Below are 21540 nucleotides of genomic sequence, written 5' to 3' on the forward strand. Positions count from 1 at the left end.
GAGGCTGCCCTAAACAGGAGGTGGAGGGCTTCTGGACACGCTAGTGCCAGAGAGCACGTGCTACCTGCGGTCCCTGCTCCCTGTAGTCTCGGCCCACCCAGGCCTGTGAGAAACTAGTCCCGACCGCCTATTGCCTGCTGCCCCCCAATTTTCCTAGTTGTCATCAACAAAGTCTTCACCCCACAAATAATAATTTCTTGTAAACAGACAAACAACAATAAAAACAGGCTCGCCTCGCAGAGCACGTTGGCCATTCCCAGTGGGCCCTGCTACCTGGCGGCCTCGGACAGGAAACCCAGGATTGAGGAACTCCTGGTCTCCTTTATTGCATCAGTGCCTATTTTTGTCCTGAGGGAGGAAGCGTGAGGGGTGGAGTGGCCAGAGGCAGAGGGTTCTCCTAGGTAAGCACGCCTCCTCGAGAGCTGAGGCAGCATCTTGGGCCAGCAGGGAGTAGAAAGAGGCCATCACAAACCTTTCCTATTAAAAAAAAGGTAAAAATCATATCTCTTCCTCTTTCAAAGGTGTCAGTAGGGGTCTCTCCCTCTAGGTCTCTCTCTTTCTCTCCTCTTTTTCCATTTTCAGTGCCTTTGGCAGTAGAAAAAAAAGATAGCCATTTTCTTGTTCTTGCTTATTAAGGAAATGACATTCGCCCTAACTTGCTATACGTGACTACAGTCGCCTAGAATAAGAAAACGGTCTTCCTCATCATCGTCACCCCTTAAACGAAGGGCGCCAGAGGAATCAGGCTGCCTGAATTCCAATCCTCATACCCCCATTGATAAGCCTGTGATTTGGGGCAAGATATCTGACCGCAGTTCTGTCATCTGTAAAATAACAATAGCAGAACCTATACTTTACAGGGCCATTACGTGAAGTCAGAGATTACATGCAGACACACAGCTCAGACAGTGCTGGATTCCCGCGAGCCCTTGTGAAGGAGGCACAGGTTCTGGGCTGGGGTTCTGGGGCTGAGTCCCTCTGGGACAGGAGCAGGTCAGGGCTCATTTGGTCATTCACGCAATATTAAACGGGCTCCTGCATGCGCCCGTGTGGAGCCTGCATTCCAGTGGAAGAAAGCAGACCAAGCATTTGCGTGGTGAGCACTGTGGATAAGAATAAAGCGAGGCGTGTGGAGAGCAAGTGCAGGACAGGGCATTCGGAAGGCCCTACTGAGAAGGTGCCATCTGACCAGAACCAGCTCCATCTGGGAAAGGACATCAGTGACAGCGTGTGCTCCCCAGGGACAATGTGAGGATGTGCAAGATAAGAAAGAGAAAGCACCGGCATAGTTCCCGCAGCATGGAAAGCACTCGGCGAGTGTTTGCAGTGTTGCTGTTGGTGCGATACAGTCACTGCTGGATGCTCGATAAGGGGGCATCAGGAGAGTTCCGCGTCCCAGGCCACCGGAAAGGCAGCGGCCCAGGCACTTTAACTCGGTCCATCATGACTAAGACAATGCCTGGTCCACAGAAAGGTGCTCGATCAGTACTGGTGGACTCAATAAATAAAGTCAGACTGTACCTCCTGTGGAACCGAGAAGTGACACAAAGCAGCGCTTTGGGGGAAAGGACAGGGCCTGAAGAAGCAAGGTGGAGCTTAGTTTTCACAGGACTTTGCACCTTGGCGTCTCCGGATATGTTCATAATCCTTATGCCTTGTGAGTTAGCATATCCTAGACGTTTCCAGAAGACTTGGCAACAGAGCTGGCATAGCTCTAGGGAACAATAAAGTCACTCCTTCCCATCTGGAGGGCTGGGAACTGGGCTCCTGCGGCTTCCATCCAGAGCTGGGCGGCCCCTTCCCACCAGCCCGAGTTTTCAAGCGGCAACGGCGCCACCTGCTGGAAGACCAAGGATGCTCTTGCATCTGCCACCATTTTTATTCCTCCAAGCACTGCATGGAGTGGGGAGAGCCTGGTCATCGATCTGGCCTACAGTGATTTTTTTTCTGAAAGCGGATTTGTCCCTCAGATTCCTCGGGGGTGTGTGTGGTGCAGGGGCAGGTTCTCACCCTGTCATTATTTGCGGCAAAGCAGAGAAAAAGGGTGCTTAACCCCAGGTCTCACTGTCCCTTCTTTAGTGGGTGTCCTGTCCTCTCTCTGGGTCCTGTGTGAAGACAGTGCCTTGGAAACAGTCTCATGAAGTCGAAACCCCACTTCATCTTCCTTGAGTCTCCTGAACCCCTCCGCAGAGAGAGCCTTGGGCACATCCATGAGGCCAGGAATCCCACTTGACTCAGTTCTGTTTCTTGTTCAGCGTGTGTGCCACGCTGACCTCGCAACAGGGGACTTACACATTGTACACTCCTAACCTGGGTCAGTCCCCAGAGATCAGAGCAACAGGCCTGACCAGGTCAGGGTGAGCTCATTATTAATTGCCGACAGACATAGAATTTAGTTTCAAAATTTCCTAACAGGAAGGCCAAAAGGGAAATAAGTTAGGTTATGCAGTTCCTATTGTAAGACAAAGACAGCAGACATTAATGTTCGTCTGTCAAAGAATTTTTAAAAAGATCAAAATGTATCCTTTTAGAAAGCTTTGGGAAAGACACAGGATAATTCAACGACGTCTTTCAACCGGAGTTTTGTATTAGACAGAAGCATCAGGGCAGCGTAAGGAACAGGAGGCGGTATTTGTGCAGGGTCCTGAGGCCGTGTGGCCCCCTGCACTCTGAGAAGATGCTGAAGGGAAATTGCTCCTCAGGTTACTGCACCTCAGGGAGAAGGAGCCCAGGTGGTATCTGGGCCAGAAGCGAGGGGAGGGATGTGCAAGGGGAGGCCAGAACCTATTCAGATGCGATTCCCTTGCTTTCACATTGAACTCAGTCAAGCTTAACCTGGCTTGGATTTCGGGGCTCCATCTTTCCCCCTCAGCTCAGCCTGACAGTATCTGACCTTCCAGGGACAGAAGCCAATGCTTTGTATCTCCCAAGTCTCACACTGGTGAAGCTTATGGGGGGAATACTGTCAGCACCCCTCACTCTAAGGGCAAACACCATCCTTGTCTGTGCAGCTGATAGAGGCTTAAGGGGTGAGCCCTCCTGGGAGCTGTCATGCATTCCCAGGGGGCTCAGGAGTGTGTGTGTGGGGGGGTACTCCCTGGAGGAATGGCAGGCCTTTGCACAGCAGGGGACATTTTGGCCAAACAGGTGCTTCCCTATACCTCTGTGTGGCTGCCTCCTTCACTGCCTCATCCTCTCCCTCGTTCTGGGGAGGATGTGCCTGAGCATTGGACTGGGTCATTTTGGGGACAATTTGCATGTCCAACATCAATAAGGCGGCAAGGACACCTTTGGCTGCTGGGGATGGTGGACTTCCCAGTGCAAACGCCAGACTAGAGCCTCCACACCGGTGCGCTGGTGCCCTCTAGTGGGAGGTCACGGTGCACGGTCTGTCTGCATGGCCTCTGCATTTAGCTGCATCTGACCCTGGGGCCACACTCAGAGCAGGATCACAAATAATGGGGGTTGTCATCATTGTCCCCCATTCCACCAACCCACAGTACACAATACGTTCCAAAAAGGCAGGTGCGTCCCCCAGGACTCCATCCTAAGCCCAGTGGTATGGGTCTCAGCTTCTGCCCTGCCATGTGGCTTCACTGCCTAGAACCATAACTGATGTCCCCCCGAATCCATGTCGCCACACTCAAAGCCTCCAGCTGCCCACCTCAGATCAGAGTTCTTGGGGAGCACGCTAGCCTCAGCTCACCTGAAGTTGCTGAGGGTTTGTGGAGCTAAATTCTGGCTGCTGTCTATCACCTACCCCAGCTCACCTGCTCTTCTCCCTCAGCTCCCATTTTGGGGAAGCAGATCTTGGGGACAGTCCCCATCAATAGTATCAGTCCTTACTAACCAACTAAGTGCTTTTAATGGGTGGAGAAATGTGCTGGGCAGATGTGGGCACTTACTGTCCCGTCCTGACCCCCAGTCCTTTGCAGCTCCAGGGTCTGAGTCCCAGCAGCCTCAGAGACGGGCGTCCCTGCAGGACAGCACTGCATGGGAATCACCCCAGGACCCATTGCCCACTGTGCGTCAGGGATTGGGGGTCCTTGGCTTTGGCTGGAATTAGGGGGGGATAGGCACCCAGGTATCAGCATCTGAGCTCTGAGTGAGGCATGCCCACCTAGGACCACTCACTGTGACATGTGACCTCTGTCTGAAGCATGCCTATCTAGGACCGCTCACTAGGACATGTGCCCCATGCATGGCTCCCAGTGAGAGAGAAGCTATAGTGACCCGGAGATCTACAGGAGGCATTAAGCTGGGGGCCACAGGGCCCTCTGCACACGTATCAGAGCGGAACACTGGACCATGGCAGGTAGCCACCCCGGTTCACATACCAGCGCAGCACATCCAGTTACGGTTTGTTGGAGCGAGAGGCCAGCAGGAGTGCTTAGGCCCTGCCCAGGCCCAGGATCAGGACCTGGGGGAAGAAGGGGTGTGGGGACACTCTGCCCCATGCACCTACCTGCCAGGCTGGGAGAACCTTCTCGATGTCATTCAAGTTGATCCCATCCCCATCTTCCAGCTTCCCCTTTCCACACCTGGACCAGAAAAGACACAAAGGCATTGAAAGGATGGTGTGTGTGTCCTATCCCAGCCTGGCAAGCAGAAAAAGCAGGACAATCAGGGGATACCCAGTCCTTCCTTCCCTAAAGGCCTCCGGAATCAGCCTGTTCCACCCAGAGGAAATGGCCATGGAGACCCCAGAGATGCTGCCCTCCACCCCTGGGCCTGGCAACACAGGCCTCTGTGCAGGACAAAGGACTCATGTAGACAGTAATGCTGGGGACGGGGGCAGCACAAAAGTACCAGAGTCCCCTCGACCCTTCCAGGCAAAGACACTAAGCTTCTTGTTAATGAAAACCCCCAAATCTGTCACAGCTCCTGCAAAAGCCGATCATCTTGCCCATTACGGTAAAGGGAAATGAATGAACAGAGAGACCAAGCAACTTTCTCAAGGTCACACAGGCCTCCAATGGGGTTTCCTCTCTCCTTAGCCTAACTTTGAGCCAGTCCAGCAAGCCTGTTCATATTGATGCTTTGTCCTCATGTCTGCTGTAGGCAGGCGTACCTTCAGGCCAGAGATGCTGGCCCTGATTCATTGCCAAAGGTCCATGTCTGCAGCATATTTAAAGTGCAGATTCTGGAACCAGACTGCCAGGGTTGGAATCCCGGCTGCATCCCTTACTAACTGGGTGACCCTGTGCAAGTCACTTAACCTCTCCGTACATCAGTTTCCTCGTTTGAAAAATGGGGATAATTAATTGTGCCTAACATAAGGTAAACAGAGGATTAATATATCGAAGAGCTTAGAACTTTGCCAGGCATACACACACACACACACACACACACACGCATGCACACCATAGGCATACACACACACACACACACACACATTTGATACATCATATTTAATGGCAAATATATTATGGTAGATACAGGTAATAAACAAAATTATAATAAAATAAATAACAAGGTAAATACATTACTACTACTAGTACTACCTCTACTTCTACTATGACTGCGGTTTTATTGTTATTGTGAAGAGAAGTAGCATAGTGATTGAGTAAGGGCACAGAGCCTAGCACCCACCCAGCCTCATGCAAGTCACTCATTTTTTCTGAGTCTCCTAGATTCCTCATCTATCGAAGTAAAGAGAATAATAGCTCATAGCTCCCTAGGTTGTGGTGAACTTCCAATAATACGAGGCAAGCACTTAGAGCGCAGACTGGAGCATGCCCCATGCACAGTATTAGTTACTACTACTATTATGTTGTTACTGACCCAGGTCTGGTGAGGGCTGCTCAGCTAGTAGGCAGCAGTGTTTTCCAGCTGCAGAGTTAATGTAACTTTCAAATTTCAGAGTAATTAGCTTATTTGCTCAATGTTTGCCAAGGCTCTCTTGTGCTTTGGGCCCCGTCAACTGTCCTTGGAATCATGGACAATAAATGATGTGGTTCCTGCCCTCAGACAACTCACAGCTCATGGCTCTTAGGAAACAAGTCCTAATCTCATCTAACAGGGCAGTACTCTTGAGCACCAGTAGGGGACAGCACAACATGAGTGTCAAGAAAGTCCTCTGGACAGAGCAGCCCTGGAAGCCCCGGGAAGAGCAACACGGCTGCAAAAATGAGCAGAAGCTTGGGTGCAAGAGGGCACAGGGCTATGATCTACACCCCCATTTCACAAATGCTTTGTGTGGGCTCCAGCTCCGGCTGGGCCTCCGTGTACATGATGCAGAGACTGGGCCCTTGGTGTCACAGCCAGTGTTGGGGTCAGGGGTAAGAGAGGGCACTACAGGAATATAAAGGAGCAGCTTCCAGAACAGTCTGGACAGAGGGAGGGTGACGGGTCATGAGCTGGCTAAGCAGAGAATCTGGGAGAATGTACCAGGCAGAGGGCAGCAGTGGGTGGAGCTAAGCACAAGCACGTTGCCAGCAGGGAAGTCAGCGTTCATGTGGCTGCAGTGGGTGGGGATGGGGTGCATGGGGGTGGGCAAAAGGAGCAAGACAGCGCTGGAGGGCAAGGGCTGGAAACATAGCTAGGGGTCTGGCAGGTGGAGCTGGGGTGGGCGGGGTATAAGGAAGGAAAAGAGAAGAGTTCTTACCCCCTCCACTTCCTCCCCAGCCTTGTGATGCGCTGGGCTGCAGATGAGGAGATGGAGGAAGTTCTGGAAACACCCAGCCACCTTTTAACTAATAAATCCGCCAGGCTGGTAGAGACAGGCTGGCCTGTGAAGGCACCGACTGCTTGTAGTCATCTGTGTTTTGCAGGAATCATAGCAGCAGGGGAGGAGGGACCTGGGGACTCCTGGCCTACGGGATTGGCTGATACAGCCTCCCTTAGGTCACATGTGAGTATGACATACCTCTGGCCCCAACCACATGCTGCACCCTGGCCTAGTGCAGCACCGGCACAGCCTTTCGTCCTCACCTCAGCAGCCCTGTGGTGGGCCGTGGGCGGTGTGCAGGGAGCGCTGTGGCCCCTTAGACCCTGGGCCTGCCCTACCCAGGGCTCAGAACTCCCTGGAGAACTACAGGTTCAGAGGGCAGAAGGTTGATACAGACCACCTGAGTCACTGCTGCCAACGGGGTTTCCAAGGCAACAGCCTGCTCCGATCTCTGTCCCTCCATGGAAACGCGGGCTGTGGGAAGCCTTGGCAACCGAATGGTCCCCTGCTTCTGAGGGATGCTACAGTGGCATGTGGAGTCTGTCCCCAGTACAGCAGGATTCTAAAGGTGACACAGTTCCTGGCCCAGCCATAAGGTGGCCACAGGAAGCTGCACCTAGGCTCCCTTGGGAGCCAGGGAGAAACAGGATTTGGCCAGAGCCAGGTGTCTATGAAAGACGCCAGATGACTGTCAGAAAATCCTGTAGGCTCCTGAGTGGGCGAGCCTGGCCTGTACCTGGTGAGCAAGTGTGTCTGGTTCCTCTGGCTTCAGAGGGGACAACGGCCCTCAACGTGAGGGAATCTCCCCTCCTCTACACAGTCACCTATGGCTACTGCCAACTAGTATTTCACCATGACGTACATCGTGTGAACTGGTGCAGACACCTCGGAAAGCCTGACTTAACGAGCGTTCTCCATCGGACACCTTCAGTCCTTCCGTCCTCTGGGCCTTAGTTTCCCCTCAGGTTTCACCATCCATGTGCTCCCGGGGGACACGGGAGCTTCCTAGACAGTTCACCCTCCAAGAATGCTCTCCTCTCTAACCCCTTCTACATTCGTTTTCTTCGTTTAACTATGCCTGGCAGCTCATTTCATAGCGAGTACTCTCTAGAAGTCTATCCCCCTAAACTGAGTCTTTTATAGTCTCAGTCATAAATGGGTCCATGTCTCCTTTTAACAGTAAATAGTCCTGCTGGGCAGAGCCTATATGTTATCCAGTAAGTGTGTGTGTATGTTTTCCTCACAGTACCCAGCACCACACGGAGACCCAGCAGGCCTAGTGAATGGGCTTCAGAAGTGAAAAATGCTCAATCTGATCCGTTCTTATGGTCTACTCCAAGCTCAAAAACTCCCACAATAGGGCAGATGAGAAGCATCTCCTCTGCTGAGAACCTGTTCCTGAACTTGACCTGCTGAGGAAAGGTCAGCTTTCCTAAACTCAGCAGTGTGAAGGGCACAGCCCTAGGCAGCTCAGGAGGAAATGGCCTCACCACTGTTGAATGAGGGGTTGGGCATGCAGTGAACGGTGGATGGCATGGGGCAGGGCCAGGGGAGCCTCACGGCTGGGCCCCCACTTTGCTCTATCTCCTTCTTACAGGGTGCCTCCATGCTCAAGGCTATCTCCCCTCCCCACTCAAAGAAAAATGACCTTGAGAGTTCTGATGGAACCCACATAGGCAGGGCAATGCAAAAGGAGGTGTGTTAAGAGGCGGGGTTCTCCTGGGAGAGTCTGATGTAGGTGAGGCATCTCTTCCCAGAAAAATATACACGTGTGCACAGTTCTGCATAAAGTTTTAAGGGGGCGATCTGGGTGCTGGATGGCATCATACGGCCTTAACTCATGGTTCTGCTCCTCGGGCAAGCTACTGTGCTTCTCTGAGCTTCATTGCTTTTCATCTCTGAAATGAGGATGAGAACATCACCCTCCCTGGATTGCTGCTCACTATACTGCGATGAGACCAAGAGAAGGGGTGAGGTGGGATGGAAACTGGAGCAGGAGGCCAGGTGAGATGCACGCAAGTACAGCCAATAATATCGGTTATGTTTAGACCTGAAGTGACAGGGAAACAAGACTGGGCAGAGAAGGACTGGAAGAAAAAAATAAAAGTCATGAGTATAATTTAAAAGAGAAAAAAAAAACAAAACAGAAAACAACATGTGTCGGTAAGGATGTGGAGAAATCGGAACCCTTGTATATTGCTGGTGGGAACGTAAAATGTTCAGCTGCGGTGGAGAAGTTTGGCAGGTCCCCCAAAAGTTAAAACATAGAATTATCATGGGGGACCCCATGATTTATCATAAGATACATGTGATTTCTGTCTCTAGTCCTGGCACAGGGACCCTAAAGTTCTTGGGATTTCCTAAGTGATGGAGAGGGAATGGTGTCTTTCGTTATGTTAATGAGGTGACTTTTGGAAAGTCCATAGGTAACTTGAGGATAGGGCTGCTTGCTATGGGAACCAACCAAGAGATTGGAGGGCTGGAACTGTCCGTCTCACCCCCTGACCTCTGGGGAAGGGGAGAGGGGCTGGAGATTGACTCAGTCACCTATGGCCAATGATTTAGTCAACCGTGACTATGTAATGAAGCCTCCGCAAAAACCCAAGAGGACAGGGTTCTTTACAAGGGGAAGACGAAACTGATACACGAAATAACTACAGGGAGAGACAACCTGGTGTAAAGTCAACCACTACGCCAGTGGCTCTCACAGTGGGGTCTCCGGGCCAGCAGCGTCGGCATGCCTTGGAACTGGTTAGAAATGCACATTCTCAGGCCCCGCTCCAGATCTGTGGGCGTGGACACTACAACCCGTGGTTTAACAAGCCCCACGGGTGGTTCTGATCAAGTGTGAGGCCCACTGCCCTAGGCTATGGACAAGCAGGGCCACTGTGAGTGGTCAGGAAGGGGAGCTAGAAGTGTGGCTGGAAGGGCCTGGGCAGTGAAGGGTGGAGGATTCAGGAGAGGCCAGTGAGCCTGCAGATCTGAGGCCATGAGCCGTCTGTGTGTCCTTCCTGCCCAGGGAAAGGCCGCTCTCGGCTGTTCTCCACCCCACCCTACCGCTATGTAAGTGCCCCTTGGCCGCCCCTTACCCTTCACGGTCGATGTGTGGCAGGGGCTGCTTGGGCGTGTGTCGCAGCTTCCGGTGGAACTGGGTGAAGTCAAGCTTTTCAGGCTGCAGGTCCCAGGTGGCACCACTAGAGGGCGAGGGAGGGCAATAAATGAGAGGCAAAGCGGGTGACAAACTGTTGCTGATGGGGCCCACACACCCAAGGCACAACCAGGCAGGAAGGGGAGGGCACCCACCAGCCAAGAGCAGGGTCAGGTAGGGACCCCTCACTCGGACTGGAGCCTGAGGTGTCAGGTCTGGGAACGGCCTGCGAAGCCCTCACCTCTCCTCAACTCTGCTATATGGTAATGCTTATAAAACACAAACATGGGCCTGATGCCTACGCTACAGCAGTCCCCCTAAACACCACCTGAGAGCTTGTTTTCACATCTACATTTGGGAAAGACTGGAGAGGGAAAGAAGGCCAAAACCTGTCACTAGAGCCTCTGACGGCAGCACAGAATGGCGACAAGGCAGCTCTGAGGGACATGAGACAAATCTGTCAGGAAGCAAGAGGCCAGGTCCTGCAAGTTCCAGGCCCTGCAAGTTCCAGGCCCAGGAGACTCACGTGCTTCCAGGTGGGTTGAGCCCAACCCAAGCTAGGGGTTTCTAGAGTATGCCCAGGAGTGACAGCTACAGGGCTAAGGCAGAGTGGACCTAAAAGGCTACCGCAGTCCAAGGCCAACAGTCCCCGGAGGAGTGACATCATGGCAGGAGCCCATCAGCAAACACTTCAGGGGCACTGTCCCCACATCCTGAGGAACCTTGGACAATACCTATGCTTCCGACCTGGTCCATCAGGGACCTTCCAGAACATGAGCCACTGATAATCCTTCCTTCCTCCAGACCTCTCTGCAGCCAGCTCGCCCACCTGCTACAACCTCAGGTGGGAAAGGTGGGGGTCTGAAGCCACAGCCATCTGTCCCCAGCTCTAACCCGGGCTGCCAGCCGTGCCCATGAGCCACGCTCCTTTGCTCCCATCTGGCTGTCTCCCTCTCCCACAAGCTGGCTGGACTGTCGGCCCTGTCTTCCCTGCCCCCTCAACCCTCTTCCTTCTCTGCCTCCTCTTCCCCTTTCCTTCTCTCTTGCCCTTGGACGCTCGCCCCTCCTTTTCCTTCCTTCTCCTCTCTTCTCTCTGACCTCTTTCCTCTTCAGTCTCATGCTTTCTGCTTCAGCCCCCTCTACAGGGTGCTTGATCAGCGAAGTCTCAACATTTACGCAGCCCCCAAAGATCCCGTGAGGCATAAGGACAAGTAGGAGGGGGTCTTGGCCGGAGCCACGCACCATGGACAAGAGGGAGCGGGGCTTACCTGAAGGAATCAAAGGTGTTGGCAGCCCAGATGTCTGTGCCCAGCATGTCCAGAGAGTTATCTTTGCTGCCGTTCTAGAAGAGATTGGGGAGGAAAGGGATGGCGTTATTGGCTCAGCCTGGACACGGAGGACAAGTGGGCAGAAGGCTTCCTCAAGGCCCAGTCCTGGAAAGGGCTGCAGAGGCCCCCCTGTGCCTCGGTTTGTGATCCTGGGCCGCTCGGAGGCTGGGGTGAGTATCCTGGCTGGTGCACCCAGTAAGAGTCCAGAGGACTTTGGGGTGGACCCCTGGCCTCCTCCCTGGCATGGGCCCCTCACTTCGGTAGTGTTTGACGGAGCTGTGCAGTCAGGTGTAGAACCTGCCCAAGTCTCTGCTGCCCCAGCCCATGGCTCTCTCCTAAAAGCCTCCATGTGGATGAGCTGCCATGACCACTGCCAGCCTGATGGCCGTGGCATCTCCCAGGCAGGGGCTCTGCAGATCCAGGCACACTGGAGGGTCCATGTTGGGGGGTCGACTTTCCCACTCCCTGAAATCGGGCAGAACCGAGAAGCCCTCACAGACCAAGGCTACACCAGCAACTGAGTTTCTCTAAGTTAACCGGCCCCAGCCTTCGTCCTTGGATGTTTCCTATGTGATGAAAGACGCTTTATTTGATCCAACTTCTATGATTTGGCTTTTCTGCCCTCCTGGATGCCATCCACCCCTTGTTAGCCCTACAGCTTGCTTCATCTCACTGTTTAAAATTAATACTTCCACCTCCTCTAAAGCTGCCTGTGTGCATGTCTTGTGACCTGGGACTGCACTCCCAGGTATAAACATGACCAAATTGGACAGAGATGTTCACCAACAGTATGCAACACAGAGGTAAAGAGCAGCTCCAAACTGGGAACCACCCAAATGCCCACCAACAGTTGACTGGACAAACAAATATGGTATATTCATATATTGAAATATTACACAGCAGTGAAAATAAACAAGACAACATGCAAACATGAATAAATGCCACAAACACAGAGTGAAACTAAAGAATCCATGGTTCATCCATGACCTCAAGTAAAATTTAAGCTCCTTGACTGTTACCTTCTCTTCTGTGCCCCTCAGTGGCCAAGCTAGGCGCACAGTAGGTTCACCTCAGATGCCTGCCAACCAATTAAACAGACTCCACTCTAAGTGGAGGAGGCGCAGGCTTGCTGCCTGTGTCTGAAAGATTGATTCACGGACTAGGATGTCAAGATCGATTTACTGTCTTAGGATTCAGAGCCCCAAGGACTGGAGGAGGAATGCGGGTGGAAAAACAGAGAACAAGTATGAAAAGAGGGTCACAGTGAAAACCAGGAGTGCAAAGCATCCCACAGGTAATTCATCTTAAAGGCAGCTCAAGGTCAGTGTGAAGGGCACATAAATCTCCTCCTGGCTGGTCACTCTCAGCCCCTGTGCAGCAAGGTTAATGCGCAGCATGGAGCTGGCAGGAACGCCATAGCCTGGAAGGGGCACCTTACCCTTTTCCAGGGGACGGGCTATGGGAGGCGCCTGGAGCATCTCTAATTTGGGGCCTCAGCCTCTTTCAAAGCAGTGTCCTGGCAGGGGACCGACCGGCCTTGAGATCTTTCAGGGTCCAGGGAAAAGGCCCTTGGTTGATGGGTGGGATAGAGTGACAGCAGACGCTGGAGGAGACGCCCCTGGTATTTGCACACAGGTGTTTATATTCTCCAAAGGCAGGGAAGGCCGCCTTTCCGTGCATAGGCAGAACAACCTGTGATGTGCTGTTACCATCTCCATTTTGAGGTGAGAAAGCAGGGTTCCAGGAGGGAGCTCTCGAGGCCCAGCTGGTGAGTGACAGCCAGAAGGCCAGCAGCATGGCGGAGAGCCACCGCCCTCGGCAACCAGGCACGTCTGTTTTTTTCAATACTTCATAGTTACAGACTCGCTTCACACATTTTTCTCATGGAATCCTCACAACTCTCACCCATTCTACAACCCCGAGAACGTGTTCCGGAACTGCTGTCGATAACCTGAATTCTATTTTAAATGCTGGGAAACTCAGAGATCTCACTGCCGTTCCCAGCGAATACCTGCTCCTCAAACCACCGCCCTCCCAGTCACCTCCACCTCCTGATTCCTGTGACCATGCCAGCATTCTCCGTCACCCAGGCCAGCGGCCTCCGCGAACATTCTCTCCATTTCCACAGGGCTAGGTCTTGTCGCTTCTCACATGGACCTATGTCCTGCTTCTGTTCCGACCCTGATGACAATGTGACTCTGATTCTCAGAGCCGAGCAACAGAAGTGCCAGGATGTGACTCCTTTACAGATCAAGGAGCTGGAGCTCCATCTTTGCATGATCCCAGGGTGCCCGACCTGGACAAGGTGACAGCCCTGGGCCAGAAGGAGGACACTCTGCCACTGAACAGGACACACCAAGGACCGTGAACAAGGTGGCCTCTCTGTGCTTGAGACAAGAGGAAGGTAACCCCTGTGAAGGCCAATGTCCTGACAGGTGAGAGGGCAAGTCTCAGGGGAACCCCCAACGAAACCTTTGGTCACAGGGGACGACCTACTTGTTGTGGCTCTATTTGACACAATAACTGCAGCACATAACAGGAATCTGGATATTCCCTCAGAGTCTGTTGCAATGGAATGTGACAGGCATATAATCACCTCATGCAATCTTTTATCAACATGGGGCTAGAGAAATCTCCTGGCATTTGTCAACAAAGTCTATACCCTTCAAGCCTCAGCCCAGGGAGGAAAGAACCTCACCAGCAGAGCTGTTCCTTTGTCATCTCTTGTCATTGCAGAGGTGGTGGCCCAGGAAGTGCCCAGAGTGACTTATTGTTGCAACGAACTGGGGCAGCCGGAACCTAATGGCTTCACACGCCCATCCCTGCATCTGCTAGCCCTGGGCTGACAGCATCTAGGCGGACCGCATCCAAACCTTGCCCTGTGGCTTCAGATCCAGTCAAAGCCCCTTGACACCATATAAGTGCCTGGATATTCCCTCAGTCTTGAGTTCTGGACACCAACCCTCAAAGCTTGCATCCCACAACACACACACACGCATATACGCATCACCGGTTCCACAAACCCTCTTAGTGTCCAGAGAAGCCAGAGGGGCAGGAGCCTGCAGACAGATGGACCCGCAGGCAGGCTGCAATCTGATTTCTGCAACTCTACACCAGGAGACAGGCCCACCTCACCCTCAAAACCACCCTGACGCCTGCTCACACCGAGGACTCATGCAGAAGTGAGAAGAAAAGGTGACCAGGGCGTGGCTTGTTCCCAGGCACCCCCACCTCCTCATGCCTTCTGCTCACAGCTGTAGAGGCCTTGGCTTCCTCCTGGGCACACTGGTAGTGCTGTGTTAGTGTGCAGCTCGCACACGGGTCCGACTAAGGGGCTCGGAGGCCACACAGAGCTGCCACAGTATGTGGTTATACTCCTCTTGGGGCCACTGTGGTCTTGGACTCCGAGAAAACAAACAAGTGTTCTTTCCCCCAGGCTTTCTCTCTGCTAGGATCCAGCCAAAACCCTTTCGCCCCTGCAGTCTGCAGTCTCTCCTCAATGCTTGTGCCCCACGAACCCACAGCATCCACAGCACGTTCCCCGGTGGTTTGTTACCTTCCTAACTGTTCTGCTGCAGAGCTGCCTGGGGTGTTCTAGCAACACTGATCTGCTGGCTCCCAAATGTCAATGTGCATGGGAATCCTCAGGGGGCGGGAGTGTCACGTGCAGCTGGAGTGGTCCACGGACCACGCTTATGGAAACACTGAATGTTAAAGAGTTTCATGGAGGGAAAAAAGTTCAAATAGACTCCCTAGTCAAATGTTTTGGACGCGCTGAGTTAAAAGATTGTTAAATAAATTACTTCATTGCAGAACTTCTCAGTGCCTTTATTGGTCTTAGATGGATGCTGACTCTTCAAGTAAGTGGCAGTATCGTATGCATATGCGGTACTTCCTAAACTCCTCTGGCCAGAAATCCACCCCAACCTTCCTTTTTGTTCCACAGAGCACTTTGCAGGACTAGGGTACCATAGAACCCCCTTTGGGAAACAGTCATGTAATGCTCTAGTTCTGTCCTGGAGTGCGTGTGTGTGTGTTCAGCACCAAGGACAGCGCCCCCATGTTGGTGGGAAAGATGATGATGGACCCTCCCCATATTTTAATCCCACTACAGTAGAAGGGCCTCTGAAGCAGGAGAACAGCAGAGAGAACCTCCTGGGTGGCATCAGAGCCTTGTTCAGGAGCAGAAAAGGCCATTCCTTTCACTCTAGAACTTCCGTATCTGTCTGTCCATTCTGTCCCTTCTCTCCCTAACCCTGCTGTCTTCAAATTAAGACCCTAAAGACCAGAGAGAGGTGAGAGATAATAACTAAAGCCTGTGGTAAAGTATATTTCCCCTAAGTCAACCCATTCTGCTCACTTTCTCTTGGCTAATTAGGTTTGTGCTTTAGGATTTAAATGGCCCTGCTATTTGAACCTGTTCTGGACTGGGCCACACCAGAGGCCACTTCTGCCTGTCTGGCATTTGCTGAAAGAATGGGGGCCCACTCAACTGTTTGCAGTCTCCGACCCTGCCCCGTGTTCCTGTGCGGAGAAGGGATCCCACTAGGCTCCTTACTAGGAGACGTTCTTGTAACTCCCAGTCCCCAGGGACGTCTCCTCTCCTGCCAGTGCCAGATTCAGAGATACAGAAGGCCGAGGAGGAAAGGGGCTGAGGGATCATCTGGTCTGGGGTGGGGGGTGACCTGGGAGTTCTGCAGGGGTGCTCCCAGAGCAATGAGGTGGATGGGGTGGGAGAGAAAGCAAGTTAGCTCCTTGCCCCTGCCTCACCAAGCAGTTCTGACCCTTTGGGGTTTCTATATGGGATTTCCTTGAAACATTTTGGTGAAACGAGAGGTCTCTACTTTTAAAAAATTAACTTTTAAGAAAATTGTAAATTCACATCTAATTATAAGAAATAATACAGAATGTACGCTTTATCCAGTTTCTCCCCATGGGGAAACTTGTAAAACTATAGTTCAATGTCACATCCAGTATACGGATGTTGATACAGTCAAGATACAGAGTATTTTCACCGGCACAGGATCCATCCCGCTGCCCTTCTGTCCTCATGCCCACTCCTCTCCTGGCCCACCTTCTTCCCTGATCCTTGGCAACTGCTAACCTACTCCCTAGTTCTATAAGTTTGCCATGTTAAGAATATTACAGCTATGGAATCACAGCGTCTGTAACTTTGGGAGACTTTTTTTTTTCCCACTCAGCATAATTCCCTGGAGATTCATCCAGGCAGCTGTGTGTATCAATAGTTGATTCCCCTTTATTGCTGAGTGCCACAGCTTGCTTAAGCAGGCACCTGTTGAAGTGCATGTATTAGGAATAAACATTTGAGTGCACATTTTTGTGTGAACATAAGTTTTTCATTTCTCAGGGATAAACAGCCAGGAGTACAATGGCTGGATCATATGGCACTTGTAGGTTTCATTTTTTTAAAAAACTGCCCATCTGTTTTCCAGAGTGGCTGTACCAGTTCACATCTCCACCAGGAATGTACAAGTGACCCAGTCTCTCTGCATCTTCGCCAGCATTCAGTGTTTGTTATTATATATATATATTTAAAAATTCTGATAAATATGTAGTGATAGTCTCTAATGGCTGCCAAACATCATTTTCTGTGCATATTTGCCATCTGTATGTCCTCTTGGGTGAAAAATGTCTCTTCATGTATTTTGTCCATTTATAAATTGGGTTGTTTTTAATGTTGAGTTTTGAGAGTTCTTTATATATTTGAGCTACTAGTCCAATTTTGCATCTCAGTGTTGACATCTATTATCTTCTTTTCATTCAGTTTAAAATTGTCCCAGTTCTTGCTATGACAAATGATTTTTGATTGCAATCAGGGCACTTTCATGATATGTTACAAGATTCTGAATCTTATTTAAATCTTCTGTTTTAACTGGCTTCTTGTGATACCACTCTAGCAGGGCAAGGGGAGGACGCAGTCTCATTGCTGCCAGTGAAGGCAGAAGTCCGGGCAGGGGGCCGGGGAGCTTGTTGTTACAGCCAGTGGAGGTGGAGTTCTAGGTCCCCACATGGTCCCCAACGACCCTGCCATGGGGGTGGCCTCGTTACCAGCGGGCAGCAGTGGAAGTCCCAGCTCTCTATTCCACCTCCTCTGACACATCCCAGCAGGGAGGCGAGGGGTACCTCACTACTGCTGAGTGGGGTGAAGTCCAGCCCCCTTTGCATGGTCTGCAGTAATACTATGGGGGTGGGCAGGGACTTTCTTAACAATCTGGCAGGGATACAAGTCTCAGCTTCCTACTTGGCCTTCTCTGACACCAATCCGGTGAGGGAAGTTGGGGGCACCTTTTACAGCTGAGCAGAGGTGAAAGTCCAGGTTCTCAATGGGACTTTGCTGGCTTGGGTGTGGGTGGGGCCACAGTGTTTTCTGTGATGTTTGGCTGTTGTACAGCAGTTATTGTCTAAAAGTTTTATATCTTGCTAGGTTGCTCTTTTTCTGGACCTCTGCTGAGGAGAGCAGATTTTTCCTGGGACCTTTTTAAAATCCATGTCCTTTGCCATTTCCTGGTTACTCACTTCTTCAGCTCTAAGCCCAGGATACAGAAGGCAAAAAAGAAATCCATAGAGGTCACCATTGTGTCATTGCTCAGATCCCAAGTACCCTAGCTGGTGTGCCTTCTCCTCTCCACCTTTCAGAATCTTCTCATGTTTTACATAGACTGCCCAGGGTTTTAGTTGTACTTAGCAGGAGGAATGTAGAAAAAAACCCATCTACTCTATCTTCCCAGAAGCAGAAATCCAGGTCTGTATTTTTAACAAAACATTTTGAGGGCCTTAAGTCTAGTTCACTCATTTCTTAGAAGGGAAATTGAGGCTGCAGGGAGATGACGTATCTCACCATGATCGAATAGTAAGTCAGAGGTACAGAGGCGAGGTCTCATGTTTTCTAGCTCCCAGTCCAATCCCGTTACCATGACAGCACGGTGCCTCCGTCCTCACGCCTGCGTATCTGACCTCCTCCGATGGATGCAAGCTCCCCTGCAGACAGCAGCCCCTTCCCCCCGGTATTCTCACGCTGTTCTGCACTGCTGCTTTTCCACTCAAGAATGTCTTCTTTCTCTAAGCAGAATCTAGGTTCTCCGAGAACAGTGACCAAGCCACATGACTCATATTGTTTACAGTGGGCACGCAAGGAATGGTTGCTGACTGTTCTCCCTATAAAATTAATAAGCAAGATTGTTTGGTAAGTGTTATATCCTGGTTCTTTCAGGTGAGCTGGAGCCAGAAGGCACCTTGAAGACAGGCACGTGCTGAGAGCAGTGGAGGCGGCACTGTTGGATCATGCCAGCAGGACTGTGTTCAGTTGTGGGAGGCTGATTAAGAGGAATTAAGGAATTATAGTCCATACTTATCGGGCTCCCAGGGGGACACCCCAGGTTGGGACAAGACCTAAGAACCATCATGTTATGTCCCAGACTTCTGAGCACTGCCTGCTCTCAATGATGGCTTGCTGATTGGATCAATGGCTTATAAATAAATAGATAGATAGATAGATAGATAGATAGATAGATAGATAGATAGATGATAGATAGATGAATAGATAGCAAAGGAATGAGCTAACTATAACAAAGTGAAACAGCTGCAGGAATGAGAATATTTAGATTAAAAGGCAGACTTGCCATGGTGGACCGCTGGGGGAGAGACTAAAGAGCCATGGGCGAAAGGAGTTATGAGAAGGTGGTTTGGGACTAAATCCAAGAAAGACATTTTTGTTAATGGAGCTGCCTAACAATGAGATGTCTTTCGAAGCAGTGGATGGGGTTGGATCAGGTGACCAACCTCTGAGCTGCTTGGCATCCTGAGAGCCCACAAGATCCTCAGGGCTCACTGGAGACCAACTTAGTTCTGGAATTGCTGTGGGGAGGAAGAGGTCAGCCCCAGCCTCTGGTGAACCTCTACTAGAGGCAGGGCATGTGACAGTCATCTAGCCAGTCATGAAACAGTTCTGGTTTCCTCCATTCCAGGCACCTAGTAGGATTATAGTTCTTAGTGTGCTTATGGTCGGGTGAGGCCGTGTGACTAGTTCTGGACAACGAGTCCAGAGTAGAAGTGATACGTGTCACATCTAGGTTGGAGCACCGAATTGCCAAAGTGAGACCCATCGGTGTTCTTTTCCCTCTGTCATGGTAACTGGTCAAAACAGCAACTGCTCCACCAAGTTGGGAACACAAGGCGCACAAACAGCAGTGGGGCTGGACGGCCGCTCCGGCATCTCGGCTGGGCACACAGACACCTCCACGTCCGCCGTCTTCATCCCTCACCACTGTAGCAACACCCAACACTGACCGTCTCCTCTGCTGTGCTTTCCCCTGCTGTCCTAACATCCCAACGTTACGCCCGACCTCAAGCCTTTGCCGACACCATTTCTTCTCTCATTTCTTCTATTTTCCTCTCCATTTGGTCATACATCCTACCTGTTCCGTAAGGCATAGTTCAAGTCTCGGGTCCTGCATGACACTTCCCTACCTGTAGAGACCAGCACGGCCACTCTGGAATGACTGCAGTACCTGTGATCAGGACGTCTCTCTGGGGGTTTAACATGTGTGCCTTTAGCCTGTGTCATGTTAACTAGCCTCTACTCTGCAAGTGGGCTGTGATCTGGAAGGCTCTGGTGAATATGTGTCTGCCAAGCTCGCAGCAGTTGCTCACTATATACTGACTGAATAGCATGCAGTGTCATAAATACATACATGATATTCCTCAAGTATCCATAGAAGCTGATTAAAAATCTAGGCACTTTTCCTAAGATATCAATTGTACTAATGAGTTTTTAAATTGGCACTGAACCAACGGTATAATTACTGAAGGGCAATGAGTTGGCTGGCAGAAAACTGAGGTTCACCTCTGCTTACCACCTGTCATCATCTAGGTCAGAGTCAGTGTTGGTGCCCAGGATATACCTCGCCTGCAGGTTGGTACAAGTTATCAGGGTGGGTCAGGAACGCTGGAGAAATCTAGAAAATCCAGCCCTGCTGCTGCTTTTAGCAGCTATTTGGATCCAGTTGGTCATTTCATGGGGACACAGAATGTAAACAATGAAAGAGATTTCTGGAGAGGCTCAGAGAAGGTCTGTGTAGCCCGACGCCTCATTCTGCAGAGAGGCCTTGGAATCTGTGCCACGCCTGGGCCACCATCTGGTTCTCTTGATCGTTGGGACAAGGCTCTTTCACTCTCTCCTGATGCTTTGATTTGCTACTGGGCGTCATGATGGAACAGGGGAGTGCCCTTCTCTCATCATTTCAGGGAATGTGGCGTCACAGGACTCTGAGACACCGTTTCTGACGCACCCCCACCTTTCCCAGGGCTTTGTGTGAAACCTGTCTGATAACGAAGTATGCTCATTAGGTTCGCAGCAAGCTTTCATTACCTTGCTCAACAGTCATCACCACCAGCCAACAAATCCTCCAGTCAGGGAGTCCTTCTCAAGGTCTAATCACGGGCCCTGCTGCTGCTGTGCACATTAATTTCCTTTCTTTGGCTCTTCTGTGAAGATGGAGAAGAGCTACTCACTCCTGACCTCACATGACCTTTATATGCCTTCGGCTTTCTTCCCTGAATGCTAAACCCCAAGCTGGGATCTTGAAATGTTTTCTAACTGCACGGGATTACGCTCGCTTCAGATGTTTCCTCTAAATCAACTCCATGCATTCCCCCAATATGATGATAAGGTGGAAACTGTATTCCAACCTCCTAACTAGATGACGAGGCGATGAGCAAGCTCCCTTGGGAAGAGGCTGCCAGGGTGCCAGAGTCCCCAACACAACCGGATCCCAACTGCCAGCAGTTGGACAGGCCTCCGCAGGACCACGTGCAGCCCATTTTTTGCCCTGGACCCTCTGAGCTCCCTTCCTCCCATCTCATGGGACTCAATCTACTCTAGGTTGCTCCCACTTGGCTTCAGAAAGGTTTCAGAGGAGGCAAGTTTGGGCTGGTTTTTTTTTTTTTTTTTTTTTAATGTTAGTTGAAATGACAAAATCAGTAATCCTAATGTATGACTCGTCTTCAGATGGCACCTGCGTCTGGGGCCCTCATTCAGGGCATGGGTCTGTGACGCACCACACAGAGCTTCCTGGGCAGAAGGCAGCACCTCAGCATCCTCTGGCCACCCCACTTTCCTGGGCACATGTGGCCAAGGTGGGTGCAGTCAGGGGGAGCGCTAGAGCAGCCAGCTCCTCCAGTCTCAATTTAGCTTCAGTTTCCCCCTGAAACTAATTCTTCCCTATGAGTGAATGTGAGGGAGTAGAGCTGTCCCATCATCCCCATGACCTCAGAAAGCTCAGCACAGTTCGTGTGGCTGGAGACACAGGGCCCACTAGGGACTGTCTGCACGCACTGGCTTGGGCCAACTCAGGCATCATTATGAGCACCTACTG

The 21540-nt window shown here is 51.3% G+C and overlaps 1 protein-coding gene across 7 annotated transcripts in view; it reads right to left on the reverse strand.

Moving 5' to 3' along the window:
* The window catches only part of CTIF (cap binding complex dependent translation initiation factor), a 249010-nt gene that overhangs the window by 149128 nt on the left and 78342 nt on the right, over window positions 1-21540 (reverse strand). For all 7 annotated transcript variants that reach the window (XM_006919916.3, XM_006919919.3, XM_015595789.2 and 4 more), the window contains 3 exons: window positions 11087-11160; window positions 9760-9864; window positions 4466-4541 (listed from right to left, as the gene is read on the reverse strand). In XM_006919916.3, coding sequence (XP_006919978.1) covers window positions 4466-4541; window positions 9760-9864; window positions 11087-11160 — 255 coding nt within the window. The remainder of the gene's footprint in view (window positions 1-4465; window positions 4542-9759; window positions 9865-11086; window positions 11161-21540) is intronic.

Source organism: Pteropus alecto, unplaced genomic scaffold (assembly GCF_000325575.1).
Source record: "Pteropus alecto unplaced genomic scaffold, ASM32557v1 scaffold146, whole genome shotgun sequence".
Lineage (NCBI taxonomy): Eukaryota > Metazoa > Chordata > Mammalia > Chiroptera > Pteropodidae > Pteropus > Pteropus alecto.